At 39.2% G+C, this 13548-nt stretch overlaps 1 protein-coding gene across 4 annotated transcripts in view; it reads right to left on the bottom strand.

Moving 5' to 3' along the window:
• daam1b (dishevelled associated activator of morphogenesis 1b) overlaps positions 1-13548 on the bottom strand; it is a 68245-nt gene that overhangs the window by 33407 nt on the left and 21290 nt on the right. For 2 of the 4 annotated variants that reach the window (XM_060866524.1, XM_060866527.1), the window contains exons 1-2: positions 12407-12622; positions 1063-1358 (exon numbers count right to left, since the gene is read on the bottom strand). In XM_060866524.1, the coding sequence (XP_060722507.1) occupies positions 1063-1245 (183 nt within the window). In that variant the 5' untranslated portion in view covers positions 1246-1358; positions 12407-12622. Of the gene's footprint in view, positions 1-1062; positions 1359-12284; positions 12369-12406; positions 12623-13548 lie in introns of those variants that run through there. The other 2 variants (XM_060866526.1, XM_060866525.1) reach the window with 2 other exon arrangements.

Below are 13548 nucleotides of genomic sequence, written 5' to 3'. Positions count from 1 at the left end.
ACTTCCATGTAGATACTCCACAATATTTACTGATAGACGTATCTAGAAATAAGAACGACCCGGACCCTTTGAAGCCTGCACATCACTGACCTTATGACACCATCCATTAATATTACTGTATGATTGGAAAAATATATTGGCATCCACTGGCTTTCTCCAAATATAGTCATGTCCAGAAGCAAAGAAAATGTGAGTTGCTTCTTTAGAACTTACTTTATACCCAGTGACTATTGTAATACTGACTGTTTTAATGTATAATGTTTACTGGAGCTGGTCAAACAGTTGCTGCTGAAACGTTTTTGATGAACTTGTCTGATGTTGAATATTCCTTCGTTTGAGCTTTGTGCTTGTGAACTTGGTTATTTTTTGCAGATGAACTTTGCCTGTCTGACGTATGCTGTCGTGATTTTCTTTGTCTGTTATCTTTGTAGCAAATAATGCTGCAGCATTTGTATTTAAGCCCTGTTTAAGATTTGGTGGAAAAGTACTGCAAATGATTCAAAAGAAGATCCATTATTTCATGTTCACATATTTGTAAAATCTGAAAGATTAGTAACACTGTGTTGAATCCTTTCTGTAGTTTGCCAAACACTAAGGTCAATTTTCCTGTTTGAATCAAGCTCATAAATCATCCAGGGAAATCCCTTACAAACGACATTAATATAAACTCATTTTAAATAGTGCTTTAGCAACCTGCAATTTGGACACCAACATTCTGTCAAGCTTTACTCTCCAAGTTATCATGTTGCTTCAATGTTAGATCACTATTATAACACACACATAGATATAGGACATTAAACCCAATATGACTCACCAGTGAGCCCGCCTTTGTAATTGTGATAACATTCAAAGTCCTTTTTTTTTTTATGGGCTTGTGTTCACCTCTTTTGTCCACTGTACAAGTGTATCAAATATCATTGCATCCAAAATCAGCACTTGAAATGCCTTCAAGCTTATTTTTAGAACAACAACTTAAAAAACTTAAATTAAAATATTTAAACATATTATATTATTAAAAAGGAAGATTATGGTTAATGTTCGTGAACGCATGATGACACTCACCACGAGTTCAGAGAACATGCCATCCAGCTCATCGTAGCTGGGTATGGGGAGCGTAGGCTCCATGGTCTGCAGGACAAAGTCCTCCCGCAGCCGGTATGTGATCTCTGGATGGTCATTGCTCTGGAAGCAGCAGAAGATAAAGGACCCACCCCGGCCTCCGCCACCACGTTTACGAGGCGCCATGACTCCTTGAATGGAGGAGGGGGCAGGGGTCAAGGGTGAGGGATGAAGAGTAAGGGGTTGGTGTTCCTCCCTCAAATGACTCAGCTATGTAGACCTGCTTCTGTCACAAAACCCTAAGAGAAGAAAGATACATCATGATTAGTGGTCAAGTTATACACCAAGCTCAAATATAACACAAACCAGTCAAAGGGGGTATCACTTTCAGCATGCTTGAAAAACACCAGTGTGCGTTACCCTATTTCAGAGGATGTATTACTACAGTTTACATCCACACACTGATCACATAACATTGGCTGCTTTTAAAAATATGAAGCACATAAAGTGAAAGCAGCCATAAGTTTGGAAACTTTTTGAAGATACTTATCGAATACAATTTGGTGAGTACAACCTTTTCATATACCAGTCTCAAGTCCCAAACAATTCATCCAAAGCACACAGGGAAGGGGTTTTCTGACTTTGATCTGGTTCAGGTCCATTTATAAAGGCTAAAGGAAAAGTAATAGAGGTGCTAGGGTCTCGCATTGAATATAAATTCTCATTAAATCATACAAACATTGTTGAGTGGAGATGAGCTGATACGTCTTACAGAAGTCTCCATCAAAAATATAACCTTATGCAAGTTAAGAATTCTATTTGAAGAAATCCCCCACAAATTATAAGTGCTGATTCAAGTGCTTAGTGAAGATGTAGGTCTTCTTTTTCTGACAGCCGGGGAAAGTTTGTTTTACTACCTGAATGCCACGAGCGAGAAAAGACTTGAAAAGCGCATGTCTTCCTGGTAACATGAGGAAAGCAGGGTCCAGCTGAGCTGTGCTCAATGCTCAAAGGGAGTGTGGAGTAGGGTGTGATTAATCAAAATCTAGTATCAAATGTGTTACTCAAAAGAACCTAGCAAATTCCCTTCAGATTTCCCCAGCCGTAGCACTATTATGCAACTAGAATCTATTTTGCAAGTTTGCACAAAGACAAAATCCAATGAAATTATTGGTTCCATTGCCTTCTTTTCCGAATTGGCACTTCTGGAGATATTCAATGAATTACAACTGGTCCTGATATTATGGTGATTTTCTAGTTTTAGATTTAGGTAAACATGTTAAATTATAGGAACTTGAACATAATCTCTTAACCCTGTGCCGAAACAGAAGGCAACCGAATTCATGTGGCGTAAACACTCCAAAAATATCAGGAAGTGTCATGTTGGAACAGCACAAACATCTTTATTATGTGAAGAGCCAGTTATGTTACAGGCTAAGGGTGACGGTTCTATCACAGCTGGACACCCTAAAGACCCACAAATAAACAGTGAGAAAATCTACAACCTAGATCAAGCTTACAATAATTCGTTCAATAAAGGTATTGAAATCCTTAAAAAACACTTTTGCATATAGCAAAAACTGAGGTGTGTATATAATAAGTCTAAAATAACATGGGTGGACTGCTCAGAAGTATTTTCCTTGCACTTTTTAAATAACAGACTGGGGTATGGACCCCCATCTGCTGGCTGTTGGTTACCAATTAAATCCACACAGCTGGAGCACAGCTGAAACATAACCCTTTTAGCCCGTCTGCCGCCACCAAGGAATCTTGAGGAGCCCAACCCAAAGGGCTGAGGTAATCCAGTCCCAACTGCTGCTTCACTTACACTTGATTCTAATCCCTGAGATGAAATTTGTGTATCTATACATATGTTTAAGATGAGCACAAATTTCATCTTAAACATAATGCACTGATTCTGTAAGAACAGACAAACTGGCATAGACAGTAGGGCAAAGACACTGAGGCCTGGTCAAGAAGATAACCACAGATTAGGCAAGAGAACATGAGCATGCATGCATTCCTCTACTCTATGGTGCAACAGCTTGGTATGAGGCATCTCTCCCAGTTGATATCTGCATAGCCTTCATCATCTCAGATAAGAAGAAGGAAGTATAAAGGCTCAGAGTTAACAAGCCGCCTTGCCTCTCTCTGAGTCTGAGATTGTGCGCAATTCACATTGCCTACTCACAGACCATGGGAATTGCTGTGAGACACATAGATAAATAGTGATCTATTTCCCAATAATGTGGATAAAGTGTGTTGGTGTACCGTGTTCAATTCATCTAAAGGATGCACCAGTTCAAATAGCAAATGCTACTCAAGGTTATCTAGGCTATTTCACAACTCTAGGGAGTGTCCTGACCCCAGAGCACATTTACATTTACATTTACAGCATTTGGCAGACGCCCTTATCCAGAGCGACGTACATAAGTGCTTAAATCTCTAACATTGAATACATTAATGCTGGATCACTAAGTTACATACTTAAGATACCATGAGTTTAAAACATTTGTTCAAAGTTACAATGAAAGTGTCAAAGGTGTGTTTTTTTTTTTTTTTTAAAAATGCAAAAGATAATGAAAGAAGTGCTAGTTGAAGTGTTTCCTGAATAAGTAGGTCTTCAACCGCCGCTTGAAAATAGCCAGTGACTCAGCTGTCCGGACCTCTAGGGGAAGTTCGTTCCACCACCTTGGTGCCAGTACAGAGAAGAGTCTTGTAGTATACTTGCCTCTTACCCTGAGAGATGGTGGAACCAGTCGAGCAGTGCTGGTAGATCGGAGGGTGCGGGGTGCAGTGCGAGGAGTGATGAGGGCTTTGAGGTAAGAGGGAGCTGGTCCATTTTTGGCTTTGTAGGCCAGCATCAGTGTTTTGAATCTGATGCGTGCAGCTACCGGAAGCCAGTGGAGGGATCGCAGCAGCGGGGTGGTATGAGAGAACTTTGGCAGGTTGAAAACAAGCCGGGCAGCTGCATTTTGGATCATTTGCAGAGGACGGATTGTGTTCATAGGTAGACCTGCCAGCAGTGCATTGCAGTAATCCAGTCTAGAAATGACAAGAGACTGAACAAGTACCTGAGCAGCCTGTGTGGACAGAAATGGTCGAATCCTTCTAATGTTGTAGAGAAGAAACCGACATGAGCGAGTCACATTAGCAACATGAGAGGAAAAGGACAGTTGATTGTCCATGGTTACCCCAAGGTTGCGAGCTGTGGCTGACGGGGAGATCAGATCGTTGTGTAAGGATATAGCAAGATCATGACCTGGGGATGAATCACCTGGGATGAAGAGCAGCTCAGTTTTGCTAGGATTAAGCTTTAACTGATGAGCAGTCATCCATGATGAAATTTCTGCCAGACATGCAGAGATCCGGTCAGAAGCTGTGGCATCTGCGGGTGGGAAAGAGAAGATAAGTTGTGTATCATCAGCATAGCAGTGGTAAGAGAACCCATGTGAGGAAATAACTTCACCAAGAGAGTGAGTATACAGGGAGAAAAGAAGAGGACCAAGTACTGAGCCTTGTGGGACGCCAGTGGAGAGTCTGCGTGGAGCAGATGTCACTCCCCTCCATGTTACCTGATATGAGCGTCCTTCCAGGTAGGAAGCGAACCATTCCCAAGCTGATCCGCATATCCCAAGACTCCTGAGGGTGGCTAAGAGAGTCTTATGGTTGACCGTATCAAACGCTGCTGAAAGGTCAAGGAGGATAAGGACGGATGAGAGATTGGCTGATCTAGCAGCATGTAGTTTCTCAGAGACATCTAAAAGGGCTGTCTCTGTGGAATGAGCTGCTTTAAAGCCAGACTGGTTGGGGTCTTGGAGGTTGTTCTTGGAGGTATGAGCACGACTCAATTGCTCATACCTTGACTGTTTTGAAAACCATCCAGTCCATTCCATCGTATAGATTTTTAAAGCCTCCTTATATTTGGACAATGAATTTCTAAAACACTAAATTTTCACTAAGCTGTTGACGCACACGTCTTTTTACACCGATTTGATCTGCTGCTTAATGACTCACCAGTAGAATGTGATGTAGTGTATGATGAAGAACTAGACGGGAAAGCACAAACAGCAGCAACAGACAAGAGAGGAAAAGTATGAAAATTAATATACAAGAAAAAACAAAGAACAACAAAAGATGTTTGGAACAGAGCTGCATTGATAGTCAAACGGAAAAACATGTTTCTGATAGATTTGGTTGTAACATATGAATAACTGAAGTTTTGGGATGTTTACAGAGCAATTGTAGACTTTAAAGCAAACAATACAAAAAATAATGTAGATACATTTCAAGAACTTTAGTTACTGTTCAAATCAAACATCAGAATTGGGAATAAATATAAAATGCGTGATATTTTTTTCATATTAATGTAACAGCTGATGCTTTTAACAAGTCTCAAATCAGGCCAGCTTGTTCATTCATGATCACTAGGGATAGGTCCTATTTTGGTTCAGAAAATTTAGTCCAACTATAATTACGCTCAGGACTTCCACTTACGCTGACATCGTTTATTGATTCTTCAGAGGTGCACCACAATTATATAATTAAAAATAATTGCTTTTAATCAGCAAAAAATAACACTTAGGCCTTTCTTTCCCATCAGTGCAAACCAAAGAGGAGGAGACCATGCCAGTAAGTGTTATTTTCTTTGGATATCAGGAGAAAAATAATTTCAAATTAATAGCAACAACTTCCAAATCTGTCTCCTCCTAAGATAATAAAAACACACCTAAAGATACACACTGATAAGCAAAGCGATATTTCTTTGCAATACATTAATCAAACATATTGTATGACCTAAATCTCCACACAGCACACTGTTCTATGATTTCTCACAAAACAAAGCCTAAAGGTTTCTGGATATCATGTGTTAACCACAAAAGAACCTTTATTTCCACAGAACAGTCATGAGCTGGATCATTTCCTATTTTGTATGGTATAGTCAAAACACACAGGCAGCGGTCTATAAAACCTACACGTAGAAATATGAAAGGAAAGAGACTAGAGTCTGATTAAGCAATAGTTAGTGGACAGTATGTGAAACAAACATACAAGCTTACATTTCACATCCACAAGCACATTTTTGTTTCTGCATAAACTGAGAAAAACAGAAATGAACCTGATGACTGTCACATGAACACATAGCAGCAGTTTTGCCATGGGGAAAAAATTCCAAAAAAGTAACACAATCCATCGACCCCATAACTTGAACCCTAAACCTCTCTCTCTAAAGTGATTCTTCCTGCAGCAGGCTTATACACACTCCTATAAGTCAAAAGGGTCAAAGACTCAAAGAGATACTTACGGTGTTGGTTAATAGCGCCAATTCAGCCAAAGATATTAAAATGACAATTACAAAGTGTGTTTTGTTTTGTTGTTGTTTCATTTAAACAAAGCTCACAGATCTTATCAAAGTGATAAAACAAACATTTTGGTCAAAAGTGATTTACGAATAAACAGAAGTTTATTTCAACATGTATGCGGATGAGTAACTTATTTAATGAAAGCAGAAACAACACAGAAATCTAAGTATCATAAATAAAAGCTACAGAACCAGTCATACAAGTTCTATATGGTAAATTTGACACACGGATCAACTCCACTCTAGATCCTCCCCCAACCTTGAACACATATGATATACAGTGACAGTGTCTGAAACGCAGCAGATAAACTACTGCTCCATTATAGTGCTGTAGGTCTGAAGAATGTAGGCGATATTTAAAACAAACCATTTCGTTTAGGTATCAGTGTATGCAGGTTTCAGCATATCTTTGGTACACTTTTCTGTCTGCAAGCTTCAGAATCTTGAAAGCAGCTCGTCTCGTCTATTAATGCAGCTTTTATTGTTCTATCAAGAAAACACCATGTCCTTTTGTTATTTTTCAGGATAAACAATCTAACAGAAATCCAAGAATATTACCAACATAAAGAGAACCTCCTCCGTAATACCTGTCAAAAGCAACATTCATACAATTTTCGAGTTGTTGGATTGGAATTATGGAAGGCAATTCTAAACAAATCAGGTTTACTCCTACTTTCTTTTGGCTCTTTTCAGACTTCTGGTCCTGGAGAGGCCCTAATCTGCCCTACAGGTGTGATTCGACACAACACATTCCACACATAGCCAGCTGGCTTTAACCACAGACCTGCTTTCTGCTCCCACTTTACCCCGTGGTCTCCATGAATCAACTCTCCAATCAAATCCAACATTCTCATTGGCTCACTGGCTCCATGTGCTACTATTTTACACAGAATAAATTCAAAAGGTGATAACTCCTTACCTCTGGTAATGTTTATTAATAAATATACAGTATATTACACGTCAATTTTGCTCACGCCATTATTTTAAAGCCCTGATATAAATTCTATTGTCTGCATGTCCACTGTGCACAACAGCTCATTTGAATATTCAAAGCTTTCAACGAATGTAAGGACATCCTCTTCTCTTAGCTCGTAAACAAAAATATAGACACTAATGTTTGGTGTGCATGTTTGATCGCCTTAGATTTTGCCATTTCCCCCAAAGGAATCTACTCAATAAGCTCAAGAGCGTAAGGAGCATTTTCAAGGAGCATAAGGAGCATTTAGATATTGGGTTATAGTATCATAGCATATTGTATATCGTATCGTATAGACTCTTTAGTTCCTGTTCCAAAGGAGGTACTTTTATGCAGAGCGTGAATGAGCGTAGCATGCCATAATGATCATTGCTAATTGGTCACACACAAGCTTGACAAAATGATGAACCCCTTGACACAAATATCAGCTAAATCACTCAGTTGGCATCATGTCATTATTTTCATCATGTTCTAGGGACCCAATACAGGAAGTTGTTCAGAACCTGTTGCTGCATTTAAATGCAGTTATATTCACAATGTTTATAAGAAGAACCATATACTCATACTCAATTTAACACATCTGAAGAAACTGCTGACATTTCCCAGTGGTTCTGTCTTGTTTCCATTGTCATTCTTCCAGTACAATTATATGTATAAAAGACTTGGCTATATGCTATTTAGTATAAGTATAAGCCTTACTCACTGCCTGGCTTTTGCTCTACATTCATCTATGGTTCCCTGTTACGTAGTAGCAGTGTTCAGGGTTTTAAGTGTATTGAGCATTCATAGTCCAGTGTTTCCCATTTTCAAAGCTCAAATTCACATAAGATCAGATTCCCGTTCAGGAGGTCACTGGTTTCTTATCTCAAAGGGTTGTAGAACCTCGAAAAAACAAAAATCCACCGGAGGCACAAATAAATACAAGCGAGACACCAAGCTGAGCCTCATATTCGAGACGTGCGTGTCAGCATGAATACTGCCCCGGTTGTGATATGACTTTATCCGATGTGACAAGCGAGAGAACCCTCCACACAGCAATGCCTACACACTAATACTCACCGGCCCTTGACTTATAATCTTTCCCTTTATTTTAAGACATTTCAATATCCTCGCTCTTTTTCTGACTCTCGTGCACTTTGTTTTGGGCACAAAAATAAAACTGTCAAATAAAACAAATAGAATATGCAGTTATAGCACTGTTCAAAGTGAGGGGAAAAAACAAGGACGTCTCAATGAAAGCATGTTTTGTTAACAACAAGCTAGTGAGCTAACAATGCTAGTAAGTTTATAATGCATTTATAAACTAACTAGATTATTGACAAGGCAGAAGTGTTCAAATTTAAAACAAAAAAGCACTGTTCAAAGTGAAGAATAAACAAGGACGTAGCATGTTATGTTAACATTTTTATTAACGCTAGTAAGTTTAGAATGTATTTACTTCAGCAGCAAACTGTATGGTCAGTGTTACAGATTTAACCAACTAATTTGTCTTTGTTGATTGATACATGGTAAATACTTCGATAAACTAATTTAAAGTGGTGAAGGAATACTTTATTTACCGTTAACGATGTGAGCACTGACATGATGTCGTAACCTGAACTCAAGGTTGAAGAGATCTTTCTGACTTAATTAAACGCATTAGGCCTGTTCTTCCTATAAAATGATTACTTATGAACAACGAACATGAGTAAACATTATCTGCCACGCATATTCTGCTGTAGTTACTATAGTTCTGTACTTTTGAATTCTTTGAGTTCTTATTTGTTAAAATACATAAAGTTGATTGTAAAAAGTGACAAAATGCAGAAAAAAGATGCAGCATTATGATTGCTATTGAATGTAGAGTCATGCCAGTTGAGGATTAATGCAGATTAAAGTGCTGTAACTGTGTGAATCCTCACTGACACAACAATTGTGGCAATGAATACTATTCAAACAGCAAGAAAATGAGTGGGGGGGTGAAAAGTGGGACATGATTGACATATCTTTAAATCTGTCTCTAGTGTGAACACACACTGGATGGAAATGATGCTAAAAAACAACCACATCTTTGGACGTCATTTCTTTAATAAAGAATCTTATTCGCAGCATCTTAATTAGAGAATTGTTCCCATCTTCAAGTTCACTTGAGGAATATCTTACTGTTGTCGTTTCACCGTGCTAGTGCTTTAAATCAGCTGTTCCTGAGCTATGTCAGGGAAAATTGTCATCGATCTTGTTTTCTAGCAATAAATCATTCTGCAAGAACATCAACCATCCTGTGATTTTGATTCTCACCCTCAACCAGACCCTGATTAATTAACACTGATTGGCTGTGTAAAATAATACGTGTGTGAATGTAGCTTAAGGCTGGATTCATATAGTATAGGTTAACGTTATGACTTAATCCTGGATATGTTTCACTGGATATTTTTCATGTTAGAGCCTGTATTTTTATTAGTCTCTCTGAGGCATGAAGTTCTAAATGCCAGTTTGCTGTAAGTGTCCCTGAGAGTGGAATGAAGAACAAAATCCTGTGATTACAGGAGAATTCCAGTCCTAACTTCACTCAATGCAAAACCCACACTTAATGCATCCCACACGTAGTGTAACCTCTAATTTAAAAACAACCCCTAAAACATTTCACACATTGATAAGAGAGTTCTGACACTGAGCAGGCCTAAAATAACTTTCTTGAATCAACAGACTATGGAGGGCCGCTAGAGACCCATTAGTAGCTCCTCCGGGTGTGGGGATTGCAGGCAAGTCCAAAGAATGAGATAAGGTCTGCGTTTTTACAAAAGAGGTGTTGAGTAACGGACCTATTATGAGAAAGGTCCTTCATTAATCACCCAGACGTTGGTAGTTAGAGGGTTAGCCATCGGGTGTACCGTTTGTGTTGTAATAACCTCGAAAAACACCGAGCTGACCAGCAAACCCTCCACAACTAAAGCAGAGGCATGATCCAAACATAACCAGCCCTGAGGTGAACCCACAGAGAGGCTCAAATTCCACACTCCCATAGTCATGTCTTCAGGAACTTTGAGAGAAAAACGCAGAGAAAGGGAAAAAAAAGATAAAGAGGTCAGAGAGCCGTTCTTCCAAACAGATGGCTTGTCAAACGTGTTCTGCAGACAATAAGTCCCATCCCCCAACTTAACGTTTGCACAAGCCACACATATCCATATGACCCACCCAAACACTCCAGCTCTCCACTCCGTCCCTTACACACACACACACACACACACACACTTCACCACTTGGAAGAAAGGTCAGGGTGGGTTCAGTGGGCTGTTAATATTAGCAAAAGTATAAAGTTAAAGAACCCCTTGCCAATCAAAAAGGTGGATGCAAATATAATAACCAATATATTAACTTTTGCTTAAGAAAATTCTTCGGTTTATGTAATTATATTTTGTGCCATATGCAAAGTTATAATTGTGATTGTAATTGATATTACTAGGTTATTAATAAATATACATTAGTCGATTCCTGGATTATCTGCAGATGCACTAATCACAAATCGATACCAATATCAAAGCTCTGAACTTTCAGCGATGTACGATACTGGTCACATCTCCTTTTATGAAACGTCAAAGGCACAATGACAGAAATACATTAGTGTGTGAGCGCCATGTCACTGCGTACGTGAAACACTTAAAGGCAGGAAACAGATTTATAGCCAGTGCACTACAGAGTAGGTTGTGACCTTTGGAAGTGTGCAGCAGAGATGGAGCCTGATAGAGGAAGCGAGTGGACTCAGTGACCACCGGTTATTCAGCTAGACAAAAAAAAAGAAATCAAATACAGCATTTAACAAATATTTTAACTGGACACTCAACAAAGCAATCAGGAATAAGGGACGGTCTTGATGAGCACATGTGGAAACAGCATTACGAGGCAACACCACACCAAACGAGTCGGCCATCCCTTCTTCGGCTGCTGTTGCTATAGCAACCATCACCTGCGATGCCGGCTTGTGGACTGCAATTTTTTTTTTTCCTTAAATCAGATCATACATAACATTATAAAATCTTTAAACTGTGATCATGTGTTTATATCAGACTCATTTAAATGTTTGAAGTACTAAAACATTGCAAAAAAGATTTGAAAAATTTTTTAAAAAAAAAGACCACACCCTGTGAAAAAAATACCTGAGCTAATAAGACAGAAGCAGATAGTTGAGTGACAGGCCTGCTGAGCTTGTTAGAAAGGTTTAATCTCATCATTAAAATGAAGGTGTGTTTAGTTAAAGCGCGATTGCTTTATTCCAAATCAGGTACTGCATCATATCAAAGATCAAGGACTTTTTTCTTATTTTTAATTTAGATTTTAATATTATAGTAAATCCTCCCGATACTGAAAAGGGAAAAGATTTAAGGCAAAAAAAGATAGCTGAAGATGCAGATGCATGATGGTTGGTACTGACCTACTAGCTAAAAAAAAACAGCAAAGGGTATTTGGAGATAGAAACAGCGGTAGATGTGTTTATTAGAACACGTGTGTCACGTAACACCCTGATGGAAAAACGGATGATAAGCCTGAGTGAGCTGCAAAACAAGGCCATCCATTTTCAAGGTCTCTACATATTGACCTTTTTATCTTATCCCCCAAACATGTCGAAATAATGCACACTAAAATGGATGCCTACATCCCCCCGCCAAACACACACACACACACACATCTCTGGGGATCAAGTACACAGCTCATATGAGAGGAGGAGGAGGGGTGGATTATTTACACCAACTCACTGCATTGTGCCGGTTTCTAATACCGGTAGTAAGACAGCACAGACAACCCAATGAAGCGAGCATCAAATTCCTCCCAGCGTTACAGCAGAAGCAGACACCTCAACCCATCACACAGAGAATACACACGTGTCATTCGGCATTTAACGGACAAACCCACCTCCCTGATGAAGATAAAACCAAGCAGGAGACATCTCTCATTCCAAACTGCTACTGTAAATGCAGAGAAAATCCTGTCACTGTTGCAATGTTCACCATCAGCCTACACTCATGATCTCTTACCTTTTGCACCTCTGTTCAGACTCTATCTGGCGAAGGCATCCCTCTAGAGTTAACATGATCAGCTCCACGTCGTGCTCCGCTGAAATGAAGATCCAGCGTTTCTAAATCCAGAAAAAATGTTCATATCTATGCTGTCCCTTCCTCAGTCATGCGGTTCTCTCAGCTCCTCACACTGCTATCCACAGTCTCAAACGAATGCCCTTCCAACCTCCTTCTGCTGCGCTCTCTCTCTTTCTCTCTCTCTCTCACACACACAGATGTTACTCAGAACAGGCCACACCCATTTTCATCACCCAGCCTTCTTATAGGATGCCGGGTGAATGGAACCGCCGCCCACTACTGCTTGTTCTCTCCGACTTCTCCTCTGGTTTTTTTTTGCTGTTCACACCCTCATGGCCTCCTGCTGGTGTGTTAACAGTCCGAGTGGTGGTCTGACATGAGAAATACTTTCTAAATATCAAAGGGTACTGGATTTCAGGGGTGCACGTGTTCCTTAGGCATGTGGCAATATTTAATGTTTATATTGCAAAATGTACTCACTTTCTGCTCACAGTTCATGATGTTACTTTATCCAGAATGCTCCGTACATATGCTTAATTATAATCCTACCAGCCTGGAAAAAAAACACTATGCACTCATCTTTTATTTTTAATCAGAGGATTTCTTAATTTAAAGTTATACTGTGTTTTTTTTTTTTTTGATTGTTGGAGAAAATAACAGTGTTTTAAGCTACACCCTGACACAGATGAAATAAAGAAATAAACCCAAGATGAACCATGCAAGTTTTTTTTCCACTTTGGGCATAACTCTATAAGATATGTTTGGTGCAAATAATAATAGATGCTAAGAATGATCACACTAAAAACATCAAACTCACACAGTAAAGCATGGTGGTGGAAGCATCATGCAATGGACTTCCTTTTCTTCATCTGGTACCTATTATAAGAAAGGTGAAGATAAAATCAAGGGTAGCACCAAATTTCAATCTGGTTTGGCATGATAAATGACCCAAAGCACAAATCCAAGTAAACAAAGAAATAGCTTCAGAAGAAGAGAATCAATGAGTTGGAATTGACCAATCAGATCTTAGATCTAAATCCTATCAAAAAAACCTGTGTAATGACTTGAAGAGGGCTTTGCAC

The sequence above is a fragment of the Tachysurus vachellii genome, chromosome 3 (assembly GCF_030014155.1).
Source record: "Tachysurus vachellii isolate PV-2020 chromosome 3, HZAU_Pvac_v1, whole genome shotgun sequence".
In the NCBI taxonomy this organism is placed as follows: domain Eukaryota; kingdom Metazoa; phylum Chordata; class Actinopteri; order Siluriformes; family Bagridae; genus Tachysurus; species Tachysurus vachellii.
The sequence above is the reverse complement of the archived record's forward strand: the minus strand, read 5'-3'. Positions and strand labels throughout refer to the sequence as shown.